We start from the raw sequence: 15,752 nt of genomic DNA, 5'->3' as shown, positions 1-15,752 counted from the left end.
TACAAGAAAGCAAGTAACACACATGAAATAATACTTGTCATCTCTAATCATCAGAGAAATGTAAACCAAAACCACAGTGAGATACCATCTCACATCAGTCAGACTGGGTTTTGATCAAAAGTAAAAAATAACAGATGTTGGCAAGGCTAGGAGAAAAGGGGACACTTACACGCTGTTGGAAATGTAAATCAATCCAGCCACAGCAGAGAACAGTCTGGAGATGATTCAGACAACTGAGTTGAACTACCACTTGACCTAGCAATCCCATTATTTGGTACATACCCGAAGGAAAATAAATCATTCTACCTAAAGGGCACATGTTCATTGCAGCACTATTCACAGCAGTAAAGATGTAGAATCAACCCAGCCCATTGTTGGTAGATTGGACAAAGAAAATGTGGTACACATACATCATGGAATACTATGCAGCCATAAAAAAGAACAAAATCATGTCCTTTGCAGCAACATGAATGCAGCTGGAGGCTATTTTCCTAAGCAAACTATCACAGGAACAGAACATCAAATACCTTATCAGTAGGAGCTAAATATTGGGTACAGATGGATATAAAGATGGGAACAATAGATACCGTGGCCTACTAGAGGGCACAGGGGTTGAATAACTATGTGGTACTATATTCATTACCTGGGTGACAGGTTCAGTCATAGCCCCAACCTCAGCATCACTCAATATACCTTTATAACAAACTTGCCCACGTACCCCCGATGCTAAAATGAAAGTTGAAAAAGAAAAAAAAAGTCATTCACTGTGTTGCAATGTTTTCAAAGCTCTTTCACTTCTATCATCTCACTGGCTTCTCAAAACAACCTGGTTAGGTAATCGAGGCTCATTATTTCTGTTTTTCAAATGGAGGTTTGAGAGGCAAGATGGCTGCAGGCAGGACGCCCTGGCTGGCAATCCCATTTCCCATTCCACACTCTATTTGACCACCCCACGGAAACAAGCTGAATGCAAGGTGGCAGCCACAACACCGCATTCAGCTCCTTGACAGAATGGCCCCTGGTGGACCACCTTGCTGCAGAAAGTGCCCATTGCCACATATTGCTACTGCCACAATTGCTAAGTGAGGCCGTTTGCAGACCTACCAGGAAGTCACAGCCTACAGACCGGTCCCTTCAAAATCCTTATCCAGCCTATGTTCCAGCCACCTGGGAATTCGCGGTGATCTGACTGTGCCCTGCTCTCTTCCGTTTCATGCTTTTGCGGGTTCTCATATTAATCTCTCATTATAGATTTCAAGTCGACAAACAAACCTTATTCATCCTCTCTAGAATACTCCCTGCACAAGGCAGAATTCTTGGTCAGTGTGTAATGGATGAGTAGGTGAGACAGAGAAAATCAAATCAGTTCCAGGCTGGCTGGCTGTCACCACCCATCTAGAGATACATGCTGGAAACACATCTCAGCAAACATCTATGAAGCAACTACATAGCTGGGCTCTCCAAAGCCAAGCACTTGAGGATGGTTGCTTCACCCCCCAAGAAACCCTGGAATACAGGAAAGAGGGAGGCTCCTGAGAAGGTGAGAGTGTCAGTGGACAGGGGCACAGATCTTTGAGGAGGCCAGAGTTGCTCCACACTGTAAAGGAAACTGTTGGGTCCCTAAGGCAACAATCCTTATCCTTCTGAAATAATCAGCTTTTCAGGAAAATTTGGTTATTTGAACAATATTTCATTCTTAGGCTCTCGGAATCCCAGAGCTCATGGCAAAACAACCTGAAGCTGCCCTCGCAGCTTCAACTTTGAGGCCTCTTCTCGGCAAGCCTCTGTTTCGTGTGTGTGAGCACGTGACTCTGTCCAGCTCCAAATGAGCATTGCTTGCTGGAGTTGAAGGGAAAAGCAAGAGAAACTCTACAAGAGGCAAAGTTCACTGGGCCTGCAGGATCCAGTTCCAAATCCGGCTGTAATACTCCGCATGCCAAAAGGCCACCTGTGGCTTCCAAGGATACTTTATGCTTTTTATGGTCTTCCCCTCAAAAAATAGCTGCTGAATGTAATTAATTAATTTACAGCCACATTTTAAATTCTAAGAGAGTTTCTGTAGAGCCCTCTCCTTCCTATAGGAGCAGGTGTGACAAACATACGACCTACTTCCCAAATCCCTCACGCCTACTCCCCTTTTCTGAGTACTATTTCCTTTGATCTGAAAAATAGAAAACACTTTGAAATTACATTTTCATCATTAGTAGCCGCACTTTGGGATGCCAGTGATCTCTGTGACATGCTACCACAAGTACTTTCCCTGGAACACCTTCTATTTAAAAAATTTTAAATTAAATTTTTGTATTAATGTTTTACTGACATGTACTAGTTGTATGTATTTTGGGGGTATAGGTGCCATTTCAATGCATATATACAATGTATAGGGATCAAATCAGGGTCTCTGGGATACCCATCACCTCAAACACTTATTTTGTGTTGGGAAATTACAATTCTTCTTGTCTAGCTACTTTGAAATATATTAAAATTATATTGTTAAATATAATTTCCCTACTGTTCTATAGAATACAAGAATTTCTGCCTTCTATTTAACTCTATTTTTGTACCCATTAAGTAGCTTCTCTTTATCTCCCCACCCTACCCTTTGTGGACTCCAGTAACCACCAATCTACTCTAGACCTCCATGCGATTCACTTTTTTTTTTTTATGAGGCAGTAATAATTTTAATAAATTTTTTCTTACAGTTTTGAATAGGTATTATAGAAGTTTACCGTACTCAAATGATACTTGTCAAATTTATAACTTTGACTTACATCAAAAAACAAATGCTCTTTTAATGGCATAGTGGTAGGAGTATGGCAGAAGTCCTTTTTTTAAGTGCTATGACACAGAAGGAAAGATGGTATAGTGCTTCTAAAATGCTAAACATGCTATAGTGCCTCTGAAACCTGGAACAGCAGTGGACAGAGATATGTAGTTTTCCCTTCCCAACTGATATATGTGATATATTCACACAAAAAATGATGATAAATAATAATATAGGTATAGCTAAACGATGTAACTATCAGAAGCACATGGAAACGTAACAATTACGAATGGGTCTGATAAATGTATGAATGACTATGTTTATACTCCTAATGTTTGTCTGTTGGTCAGTTGATTATGATTCAGGATATAGTTTTCCATATAAGAATTGCGATCCACTTCTTTAGCTCCCACATGAGTGAGATCATGTGATCTCTGCCTTCTGTGCTTGGCTTATTTCACTCAACATAATGTTCTCTACTTCCATCCATATTGCTACAAATGACAGGATTTCATTCTTTTTGTGGCTGAATAATATTCCATTGTGTCTATGTACCACACTTCCTTCATCCACCCATCTGCTGATGGACACTTAGGTTGACTCCATATCTTGGCGATTGTGAACAGTGCTGCAATAAACATGGGAGTGCACGTATCTCTCTGACACACTGAGTTCCTTTCTTTTGGATATATACCCAGCAGCGGGAATGCTGGATGATAGCTCTGTGTTTAGTTTTTCGAGGAACTGCCACACTGTTCTCCATAGTGGCTGTCCTACTTATATTCCCACCAGTAGTACATGAGGCTTCCCTTTCTCCACATCCTTGCCAGAATTTGTTATTCTTTGTCTCTTTGATAATAGTCATTCGAGCTGGGGTGAGATGTGGAACCTGTTCCCAGGTAATTCCATCACTTTTTTCTTAGGTTTTGGATTCTTCTTTTAAGCTAGAAACATCATTTTCTTTAACATAAAAATGAGAGAAAGCCTCCTAATGACCTCCTGGCATAAACTCATTAAAAATGGTTCTCCCCTTTTAGGGACTGGATGCGGTGGTCACCAATTTTAATGGCTTTCTAGTAGCAGATGGTTTTACATAATCTGTTAATGACTATTTTTTTATCTAAAAAAATTTTTATTCCCCTACATTTTAAAAACTCTTTCTCCCTTCCAGTATCCCCTGAATGCACACAATCAAGCAAATATCTAGAATATTGAATGCAACTTAGTTTTTGGGAGGGACAAGTGTTTCAGACTTAGGATGTTTTCATATTTTGGAATGTCTGCATTACACTCATCAAGCATTCCTAATATGAAAATCCAAAATCTGAAGTTATCCAATGAGCATTTCCTTTGAGAGTCAAGCTAGTGTTCAAAAAGTTTTGGATGTGGGGGAATTTTGGATTTTGGATTTTCAGATTAGGGATGCTCAATCTGTAACAACAATAGCCAATATTTATTGAAGGTTCACCACAAAACAGGTACTGTGCTTAAATATGTTCATATTTCACAGCTGAAGAATCTGAGACACCAAAAAATTAAATAATTTATGTGAGATTGTGCAGTTAGTGAGGGGAAAAATTGGAACTGAACCCAGGTGGCCTACTCCAAAGTGCACCCCTTGAACCCCTATACTTTGCTTTTAGCAGAACCTCTGAAGAACGGTAACTCTCTTAGCTAGAAATTGGTTCATTTGGCAATTTATAAATGGCAGTAGAGTGATTTTTCTTCTTCCTTGAGAAAAGTGCTTGAGATATCTAGAATCGATGATTCCTGGTTTTTCCTCTGAAAGTACAGGGCTGGGAGCCAGAAATCCAGGTCTGCCAACCGTGGCTTTAGGTAAGTCCTCCTACTCTTCAGTTTTGTTAGCTGCAATATGAAAATGATTTTCTACTCCAACTTCTTACAAAAATGCTCTACGGAAAATTTCTCAACAATGTGAGCTACAACGCCTGTCTGGTATCCAGCCACCATCAGGTACAAGTGAAAACCAAGAAGTAAAAAAATGCGACCAGCGTGAGTCAGAGATTTTAACAAGCCAAGCCACCCCCTTGATGTTCAGCACTGGAACGCTTTCCTTATACATAACATCCAGCCACAGTCAGAGCCAGGCTCAGAGACTCTGAGTTCCAAAGGGAGAGACAGCTGCAGCCAGGCTGCGATCCTGGAGAGTCCAGTGGCTCCTGTGTGTGTGGGCAACCCCTTCTTGGAGAAAACCTGTTAACATCGTCTGCTCACAGACATGACTTCATGCACCGAGCACACAGTCTCTCCAGGCTTCCAGCGGCTGAGGGGCTCGCTCCCTACTCTGTAACCCTAGAAAGAAGACCCCTGGGGTGTCTACCCACTTGAGAGAGTGACTGTAACAGGAAGTCAGATGGGCAGGCTGGTGGAATTTGGAAGAAACAGGGGTTTCTTCCAAGAGTGCCCTGAAAGAGACTAGAGTGGATAGGGCGTAGGAAACACTGAGCAACCCCAGCCCTCCTCTGCCAGCATCACTCCTGCCAGGTCCTCTCTTCTCCCCTTAGCAACCAGTGGACACAGAGACCTTGGGAGGGCCTCTAGGCCTTGGCCTTGACACAGAGGGCCCTGAGAAGGGACGCAGGCGGCAGTCAGTCTGACTACCCTCTCGCCCTGTCCTCATTTTCCACAGTTGGATCCTCCTGCCCTGTGCTGGGATCGACCACCCCCTGGCTTGGAGGTTTTGTCTGATCTTTATCACAGGAAGGGAGACTCACTCCATCCCCAAGGAGAGAAGAACCAAGGATGTCAGATAGGAAAGCTTCCCCCGGAAGATGGGTCAATTTCCCTTACAAAGTTTGGCAGTCATCTACCCAGAAGCGGGGATCTAGACAATCTGGAGAGGAGAGTCAAGGCTGGAAGCACTTACTTCCTTAAGAACCACTTGAATGTGCATTGCCTGTTTAGGACACTCTTTAATGAAGGGGTGATAAGAGTGTATGGGCTGGTATCTCTGGAACCTATTCTGGAAAGGAAATGCCCAGATCAGTGAATGATGCCCTGTGATAATGGAGCGAGATTTTCCAAACACTGGGCCTGTTTGTTTCCTGAAGTGCTATCACCTCATACTGTATGCTGTGCAAATTCACAAATGGCATCCTAGTGGATTTTTCTTCTTGTTTATTGCTGGAGACTATGTATCTTTCTTAATGAAAAATTATTCACCGAGGAAAAAAATGTCAATTTCTACAAACATGTCTATTGCTCTCTCTATTTATAAGACACATTTGAAGGGGAAAAAGGTTCCTGATTTCACAAGGAATTCTTGTTGCCGCTATCCAGAGAGGCAGCACTGGGAGACAGAGCAAGTACAGACCCGGCTGTTGGCAAACCTGTGTTCCAGGAGGAGCACCCCCAAGGAGGAGCTGGGAAGCACTGGCTGACTGCCAGCACGTGGGGCTTACCCATGGGCCAGTAGTTTCCTTATTCTGCGTGGTGCTAAGTTTCAATGATGACCCATTTCCCGGAACTTTGAGCATGGATTATGAACACCTTTATCACCAGCCACTCTGGGCTGCCTTAGGGAAGGGAGATGTGGTGGACGAGGAACGAAGGGTGGGTAAACCCATGTCAGGCCGTGCGACACCAAGGACAAACAGGAGGCTTCAGGCCCTGCTGTGGCCTGCTGTTGTCCCTGCCCAGAATCCCCTTCTTTTTCCCTATTAGGTAAAAGGAATGCCTCCACTCTCAGCACATGCAGTTTGAGAGGGTTGACTCATCTCCAGCTCCACAGTGGGCATGAAGCCCAGGCATATTCCACAAGCAACTGGCCACAATGACAAGTGTGAGGATGGGCACAGGTCCAATATTGCCAATGAGAGGTAGCCCTGGGTTGTTAGATGGATCTGTTGGGATGAAAGAAGCATGTTCTACTTCTGGAGTCACTCTGGAAATGGAGCCTAGAGCTACTGGCAGCTGTTTTATCACATGGAGAAGAAACCTGCCCAAGAAGGGAGCCAAAGGAAAACAGGGCAAGAGATGGCTCTGGACTGGACTCTGGTCATATCATCTGAGTCCCTGAGACCAGTATTAACCCTGGACCTTTCAAGTATGTGAGTCAATAAATGTCTCTGTCACTTCAGTCAATTCGAGTAGCCGTCTGTGATCTGCAATAGGAAGAGTCTTGACAGACATGTCCATAAAGATATGACATAATGAATAATTGGTCGTATCTCAGGCAGTGTGCATATTACTTTGTTTTAGATTAGACACAAAATCAGGAATGGGTGTGTTGAGCCAGTTCAGCCTCCCACTCAGCACAGAAATCTCCTGAATTAAACACACAATTCTGATTCTTGACACGATAGTGGTTAGAAATGATATGAAGGAGAGCTCACTTTCATCTCTGGAATCTATTCAACCTTTTGATGTATTCAGTCTTAAAGGTTTTTATGGGGAACTGACATCTAGAGCTGTGAAATGACTATCAGCCTTTTGTTTCTGGAGAAATACAGACCGAGGCTGCTCGAAGGAAGGTCTTCCATCTGTAGCTCTACTCAATGGCCCCTTCCTCTGATGGAGCAGGGGTTCCTTACTTACAGCTGTAACTCAGGTTTTCATCCGAAAGTCACAAATTATTACTGGAAGGGTTGACTCTGCCTCTCACTCATATCTTTTTCCATTCTGATTCCTTCTGTCCCTGAGTTTGATTAGTTAGACTTACAAATGTTTAGCACTGTTTCTTATCTTTCTGTTTCTTTCTTCGTAATTCCTACTGCAAACCACTGTGGGTTATACCCTAATTTCTTCAGGCCTGACTGCATCAATTATCTGCTATTTTTTTTTTCTGTCTTGGGCTTCCTCACTCATTCCACTTCTGCCAGTATGATCTCTTTAAAATGCAGTGCAGAACATACCTTACCTCCAGCCCCAAATTATCCTTCTACTGTTTACCAACTTAACCCTGACATTCAAAGGCCTCTATACTCGTCCCTCTCCCTCCCCAGTGTTCTGAATCCTTCTGCTCATCATGCCCCAGTCCTCAGACTCCAACAGAGCCACTGCCCCGCCTGGCTCGCTGAGCCCTCCCCACAGCCACGCTTGTGCATTACTCCCCCTCAGCCTGTGCGGTCCGCATTCTTTCTCTTCTCCATTGATTACAGCCCGGTCTTTAAAACCTAACTCAAATCCTTCTTTCCTTACCAGTTTAGAATGGCCTCTCATGCACCCACTGCAAATACCATTTAGTTGGCAGTTAGTCATATGCTAATTTTTATTGCAATTTAAATTGTGAAGTCTACGAGTCTTTTCATTTATATTACAAGGTGCACGGGGGCAGTGACAGAATCCTTGTACATTTTTTGCGTGATGGCAGAGCCCAGGACTGTGAACGCTGCCCAGTGGATTATATTTAGGTTATACTGAGGTTATATTTTTTGTCTCAAATGGAGGAACTGACTATATGTGGAAAGAATAGAGGCACCTCTGCTTGAACTCCTAACTGTTAACATAAAACCAAATATTAGGTGAAATCAAAAAAGGTAAAATAACCACGAAGAGATTTTTAAATAGACAGATGTTGATTATGGCGGAGAGAGATCTGGCTATTTTCAGACGTGATTCACATAACCCAGTCTTCAGGGTCTTTAAAAATGGGTTTTCCCTGCGACTGCTGAAAAATCTCCAGTTCAATCTCAGAAAAATTATGTGATAGAGATTTAAACCTTTCAGTCTCAAACTTGGCAGTGAGGGTGGGTAGGTGGCTGGGTTTAAGGCAGTAGACTCTTGCCAAACACCTTGAAGGAGAATTGGTAGATGGACCTGCACTCACTGGTGTTTTCCCACATTCTGGTTCTAACCAAGGCTGGACTCCTCCCCGTAGACCCAGGGGTCTATGTAATTTAAATGGTATCTTAAATTGTGAAGTCTAGAGGCACAAATGCAGCTTTTGCTGGAAGGTCTCAGGATTACACCTGAGGAAGATGAGATAAATAGGCTTCCAGAGCAAACCCAGTAGCACATAAGGGCAGACAGACTTCATGCTATGCCCCCAAACCCAACGTGCCTGAATTTCAGGAACAAAAGACTTCACCTGGTTACTGGGACTGACTTTATGTTAGGATATCAAGTAACCACTGACTTCAAAGTAAGGAGAGAAAATAAGGCTCACCCTGTGCAAATGGTTAGGAAAAGCTGGGGTAAGAAGACTCCTCAGAACAGTCTCCTGAACGCTCAGCCATATTCACCACAGACAAGGGAGAAGATGGCGGCTGTCTGCCATGTATTTGCCAACCCTAATTCAGTCATAAATAAAGTTCTCCCTATCTCAGTCTGTCAAAAACCTACCTGTCCTCAGCCCCATTCAAGTCCCAGCCACCCTGAGGTCTGTCCTCCAACTCCCGGTGCTCTCTTCATTATAATTCAGTGGTTACATCAGGAACACTCACGCAGCTGTGGCTGTTGTCTGCCATCGATCACTGAACATTTCCCCTATATATGCCTGGGGAGGCAAGAATTCTATTAAAGTGGGATTAAACCTTTGCTGTGGTTAATCGGTGGCCACTGAGTTGTGACTAGGCTACGCCTAAGTTAGAAATTGTGGGGAATATTCACGAAGTCAGCAGTTCGTGGAATGTGGGCAACATGGAGGAGGGTGTGTTCCTTCTCTCATGCTCCCCTCTGCTGGCTCCTGTGTGTCCCTTGGGGCGGGCTCATTGACTCCTGAAGGTGGCGCAGGACAAGGACAGACTGACCTTGTTCTTGTAACAGTTGGGGGTCTGCTCTGGAATAGGAGAATGCTTCTGGGGAGGTTTTCAGAGCCTGGAGCCCCCCAAGGAAGAATATGCTAAGCGTGTGTGTGTCGATGGAAGGGCACATACCTCCTGGAGACCATGTGGGTAGAAAGGAGCATTTCAGTTTTATGTCTACAGCAGATTCCTCTGCTTTTTCCTTGTCACAAAATCCCAACCTTGTCCAAGTGTCGCAGGTCCTGTCGGGGGCCCTGGACCCTCCCCAGGCCCAGGAGAGGGTGTGAATATCAATTAGTCAGAGATCCAATCAGAGTAATTCACTTCTTGGCTATGACTGGTTTAGGCATGAATACAGAACGCGATTTTGGCTAATAAGCTGCAAGGGAAAATGTGTTGGGGGATTCTGGAAAAGGTTTTGCTCATTCCTAAAAGGGACTATATGAAGCGAAATTTTCTTTGTTCCCTTTTGGATGTTGCTGTATGAGAATATGATGCTTGGAGCCACTGCAGCGATCTTTTAATCCTGAGGGGAGCCATCTAAAGACACTGAGTATGGCAGGGAGAGGGTAAGAACCTGGGCCCTTGATGAGTTTGTTCAGCTCTAAACGAATTTTAGAAAGTCCCCATCTCCAGACTGCTTTTCCTGTATTTCATCACCGTTAAGATGTGTTTTTTTTTGGGTACATCTTAACAATGCTGAAATTAGAATGCATCTTTTATGGTAAGTCATAGCTAAACTGGTAGCATTTTTTCCTTTCTTAGTGGAACCTAAAATAAAATGGAGTGTTTTACAAAGAGCCACAGCTAAGATTTCCTGAAATGCGGAATGTCCTTATTGTTATCTATCTTTAGTAGATTTTCTGCTACTCTCCTCTAAAAGCATCCAACTGACATAGCTCTTCTTCTCGCAGGAGGACGCTGTGTGGGAAGAGTGTTTGTAACAAGAGGCGGCACAGCTGCGAGCCGGCCCTCAGGAGGACCTCCCTGCTCTGAGTGGGGCCCGCACTCTCTCTCCTGAAGACACTCCACTCTTCTTTTGATTCAGAGAAAATGACCTGTGCAGGACGCTCCTCCTCCCTGGCATAGCCGTCGCCACAGCAACTGAGGCTTACTCTATGGCTGGTGACGATGGAAAACAGCCCGTCATATGGGGGTGTCACCTGTAATGACAATGGCCTTGGGTTTCTTGAAATCTAGACTCCTAGTCCACTTAGCTGGAGAATGAGAAAAGGCCACAGGAGATGCTAGAAGTAGGTCAACTAATCCCAGGGCGACAATGCTCAGTCCCTACTAAGAGCACAGCCTTAGGGGTGCACCCTACTCCACACTCCTCACCCCTTCCTACTGTTGCAGGGGCAGAGCTACTGCCTCTTCCCGCTGGAGCCTCTTCCCAAGGCAGCCCTCTCATCTCCTCTTCCTCCATCCCTCCCTTCCCTCCTCTTCCTCTCTCCTCCCCTCCTCTCTGCAGTCCCTAGTCATGGGGAGACTGAGATTAGCACCTTCGAACCTTTATTTTGAGTTATGTTTTTACCTATACAATTCAAAATATAAGAGCACAAAATAAAATCCCACAGGGGTCCTGTGTCACCCCAAATGGGCTAGGGAATGACACACGTGTGGTGTACCCACTTTATTTCTGAGGCAATAGGGAGCTTTCTCATTATTTGAAGTGCATTTCAGCTGCATTTCCTTGAGACTTCTTTTCTTGAAAAGAAGCGCACCAGGCTGCTCTTACCGGCCCCAGCCTCTCTTGACTTTGGAGAGTGGAGGGGTAGACCGTGGGAGGTCAAGGAGAAGGGGTCACAACAGCACCCTACCTGTTTCCAGCACACATCCCGGAGGGCTAGGCCAGTGCACAGGGGCCCAGAGGCGGCTCGTTTCAGCCTCTTTCCCTGCCCCTCTTCCCTTCCCCTCCCACCAAAGTTCAAGTGCAGCTTCTGCTCTAAGCCTCTGCACAGCCCCATCTATTCCAAGCTGAAGTTTAGGGAAGCTGGAGTCACTCACCCACATAGAAATACTCTGGGGACTTGTCCTCTGACGATAACTCCTTTACGGCACCTCCGAACCGAAACCATAGTCCAAAAGCAATGACGGCTGATCCGGCCAGCTGGAAGGCAAACGACACTGTGTTGACAGTGGAAGGGGAGAGCGTGCAGAGATCCAAGAGCAGGCTTGAGGCACAGGATGCCGACGGGTCATACCTTCAGAAATCACCGAGGCCAACCCTCCCATTTTATAGGGGAGAAATGGAGGCTCAGAGAGGTGAAGCCTTCAGTGCATGAAGTGCATGAAGCCCTTCAGACCCCTGATGTGACATTGGACTGGGTTTTTCTGAGATCAAGGTTTTTCCGTGATGCCAGGCTCTCCTGTGGTTATGGGGCACACACAGCACAGCCAGGGAGGTGTCTCAAAAGCAATGTTCCAATAACACTCCCTCTGGAAGGCATCTGCCCCCTGCCTTTCTGTCCCTTGCTGGGCACATCGGATCTCCTCACCCACACCACAAGAGGCGACTACATCTTAGCCACCAGGTCACCAAGAGCAAGATGAACTCCAAGACCTGGGGGAACCCACTTTTCTAAATGGGAAGAAAATACGGCATCCTCAACCTCAGAGCCCACCCACACCTCATGAGTGCAGTCCTCAAATAGAAAGCTGTTTTAGGGGCATCTGTAACCCTCTCCCCACTTCCTCTACGACCACTGCTCTGAATGGGGATGGTTTTGCTGGTAGGGAGATGATAGTCCAGTCTTTTTTTTTTTTTTTTTTTTTGGTTGCTATTTTGAGTTTCCATGGAAAGTGAGAAAGGAAAAAATAATTTTCTGAAAAAGCGTGGTCTGTGTGCTGTGTGGTTCATGGAGAGGCTGAGTGGCTGGCACAGGCACCGGCTGAGCAGGCTGGCAGCTGGTAGAGTCATCACCCAGCTTCCTCTCCTTCCCTACTCTGAAGGCTTTTGTGAGGCTCAGCATGGAAGTCGGAAGCCCTTTCTGCCATCTCAGGACTGTCACTGCTGCATGCCAGTAGGCTCTAGCCATGGTGTTCTCTCTCCATAAACACCACTCTCGAATTTCACTGTATCAATCCATCAACAGATATTTACTGGGCACCTTCTGGGCTCAGGGCGCCACGGAAAAGTAAGCAGAGATATAAAAATAGCCTCCTAATTCTGCTGGCCCATCCAGTTGCTGTTGGGCTGCCCTAGCCTACCACTAAGTGAACAACTGAGAGGCTCCCCCTTCACAAACAGCAGAGAACATACAGATGCTGGGAACAGGAGCGTAGGGGATGGAAATCAGAGAAGCCAAGGTCTAAAAAGGAAAAATCACACCGGAGACAACATAGTCCTTTTTATATAGGAGACTTCTATCTTGCTGGGCGGCTTATGAAGCACCTGGCACTACCCTTCCAGATGATCTGGCCAGATTTCTGCAAGGACTTTATCCCTCTTGCCCTTCTATGCCCCAAGACCAATCCCCTCTGTGGCCAGCTTCTTCAGAAAAGTGGTGTGACTTGTGAGGAGGAGTCAGAGGGGCAGAGTTCTACCAGCTGGACTCTCCCTTGTGGAGTAATTAAGAGTTTCCAGTGCTCAGGGGAAAGCACTAATTGCATAATGTGAGGGGCAACTGAAGCAGTTGGGATCAGTCAGCTTTTGAAAGACCTCTGCGTTTAAAAAAAGTACTGAAAAGAGCCTTGCTAAAACTTTAACAATATCTATGAAGGGCAGGATTCCAGGTGACTTTTTTCCTTCTCAGTATATTTTCTAAGTCCTCTGCATTAAGCATGTATTTCTCTTGTAACTTTAAAGATACATTTTAAAAGTGTTACATGATAGTTTCTATGTTCAATCCAGAAAAAGTGGGGAGAGTCTTCTTGGGCCATGCTTTAACTCAGGAGGACACTAGCTTTGAGGTCCTTGCTGTTCTTGTGCAGGAAAGAGAGCTATGCCCTTGATCAAGCACCTAGGGTCCTCCTAGGAGCACTCGGAGGCTGCCTGGGACAATTCTGCACAGCAAAGCCTCGCAGGCAAACTCCACGCCCTCGTCTCTGTGGCGACTTGATGGAAAGACAGAGTTTCCAAATACAAGGCAAAATCTATTGACAGAGGCATCGGGCCAAAGCCAGCAGCCACCCAGCAGACTGCGGAGGAGGTGACTGGTCCCAGGGACACCCTACCGCGAGGTCACATTTTTGGAATCTCTGTACGCAAACCCTAATTTATAGCTGTCTGGGATTATCCTCCCAGACGGAATACATTTGTCCAGTTCTGGCACAGATGTGTTTGATGCATAATGGAAAATTAAAAGAGAGGTTGCAATTTAAAGCCATCCGGCAATGGGAAAAAATCTGCGCTTGCTCATCCATTCCACCAACCCCAAACCACACGGGTTTCCTCCTGGGTCAAGGAAACTGTGGCTTAGCTGAATGTCATCACCGTGTGGAAGGGAATCCTCCCAGCAGGCTGCTGCCGGCTGTGTCAAGGACGCTGAGGGTGAGGGCATGGCCAGGGCTGATGTTGCTTGTGACGAGACTCGGGGTGATCACCGCTTTGGAAAGTCATGGACCACACAGCCCTTTAGTCCTTTTAAACTCACCATTCCTGTAAGATTCATAGAATGCTCTGTGTTCACTGGGCTTTGGTTGGTCTATCACACACTAGAAATTGCTTGAAAAAAATTCACACCAGTTCTAGTCCAGTCAGAAACACAGTGAGTAAGCGTCACTAAGTTCTCAACACTCCTGTGATCTATAGAGCTGGAGGAGATGGTATCCTCAATGACCTGAAGGAAGTCTTCAAGCCTCTCTAATCCTAAATTTTAACCCAATTAGCCAAAAACTGCCCCATGCCCACAATCTCTCTTCTCCTTTTAATCTCAACCACTCTTTTGAATGCAGACATGGCATTGCATCTCAGCCAATGTTAAAACAAATGAGAAATGAGAAGCTACCGTTTTGTTTAACCTTTCCTTCTTCTGCCCCCAGCCGCATCTTCCTTCCCTGTCCTTCTTCCTTGCGTGTTGGTGTTGAACAATGAGAACACATGGACTCAGGGAGGGGAGCACTACACACTGGGGTCCGTTGGGGGGAAATGGGAGAGGGACGGAGGGGTGGGGAGATGGGAAGAGATAGCATGGGGAGAAATGACAGACACAGGTGAGGGGAAGGAAGGCAGCAAACCACACTGCCACGTGTGTACCTATGCAACAATCTTGCATGTCCTTCACATGTACCCCAAAACCTAAAATGCAATTAAAAAAAAAGAAAAAGAAAATGCTAGAATTAAAAAAAAAAAAAAAAGAATAAACTAGGGTCCAGGCCAGGTCCTGTGCTCTGCGTCAGGGAAACTATGAGGAAAAAGATGTGGCTCGCAGTCTAACGTGGTGGATAATCACATAAAGTACTAAGTGCAATATAGTGCAGGAAGTGTGCTGAAGAGGAGCAGTGTGCACGCTGCCAAGGGACTGGGGCAAACTGCAGCCACCAACATGCAGGAGGAGTCATTACATTTTGATTTACATCTTGAAGAATGAGTTAGAAGTCACGGGACAAGGAAGGACTGGCAGTGGAAGAGAACTCCAGGCAGAAACGGCAGCACAGAGGTTCATTTCCCTACCTCGATGCTGTGTTTGTCAAGGAGGGTTTGGGGGAGGTCAGAGGCTGGGGCTTGAGAGGGTGTGGGGCAGACCATGACTCGGTTTCCCCTTTGCTTGCTACCATCGTGGAAAGCCCATAGCAGGGCCTGCCTGAGAGGAGGAGGGACAGAAGCCCACATTTTGATGGAAACCATCAGGAGCGTGAATGTTACCTGGATGTCACACATAGCAAGGAGCCAAAGAGAAAGGCCTGAGTAACTGAGGACCAGAGAGAGGACACCAGGGGAGGGGACGTGGAGAGCTGTGAGAACAGTGAAGTCACTGTGCCCACTGAAGCACTTTGCTGAGGGCTGCCCTGCTTCCAGGACCGGTGCCAACCCCAGTGCCTTTGGAACAATGAAAACCAGCAACGTTGTTGTTTTTCCAGAAATGGACTGTTTCATACAGAAGCACAAGTTGGACTTTGATGTTAATCCTTTAAAATACACTTAGTAAGCATTTATTACAAGGCGGAAGACAAGGTTTCAGAGTCTTACTCCTGGGGCTCAAAGAGACACTAATCCCCACTGGGTGGCCCAGGAGGGAATCCAGCCCTGCAGGTGGGAAGTCAGTCCAGCAGCAGCACACCAGAATGCATGTGAGAAGATGCCACAGAGCACCATTCCTTGTGTCCTCTCTCCCTCTTTTTTT

The 15,752-nt window shown here is 45.6% G+C and overlaps 1 protein-coding gene across 1 annotated transcript in view; it reads right to left on the bottom strand.

The window, feature by feature from the left end:
* TSPAN2 (tetraspanin 2) overlaps positions 1–15,752 on the bottom strand; it is a 43,228-nt gene that overhangs the window by 15,033 nt on the left and 12,443 nt on the right. Inside the window, exon 2 of the mRNA XM_039460864.2 lies at positions 11,476–11,578. Coding sequence (XP_039316798.1) covers positions 11,476–11,578 — 103 coding nt within the window. The remainder of the gene's footprint in view (positions 1–11,475; positions 11,579–15,752) is intronic.

The sequence above is a fragment of the Saimiri boliviensis genome, chromosome 11 (assembly GCF_048565385.1).
Source record: "Saimiri boliviensis isolate mSaiBol1 chromosome 11, mSaiBol1.pri, whole genome shotgun sequence".
Classification (NCBI taxonomy): Eukaryota; Metazoa; Chordata; class Mammalia; order Primates; family Cebidae; genus Saimiri; species Saimiri boliviensis.
Note: the sequence above shows the minus strand (reverse complement) of the source record. Positions and strands in the feature narration are given on the sequence as shown.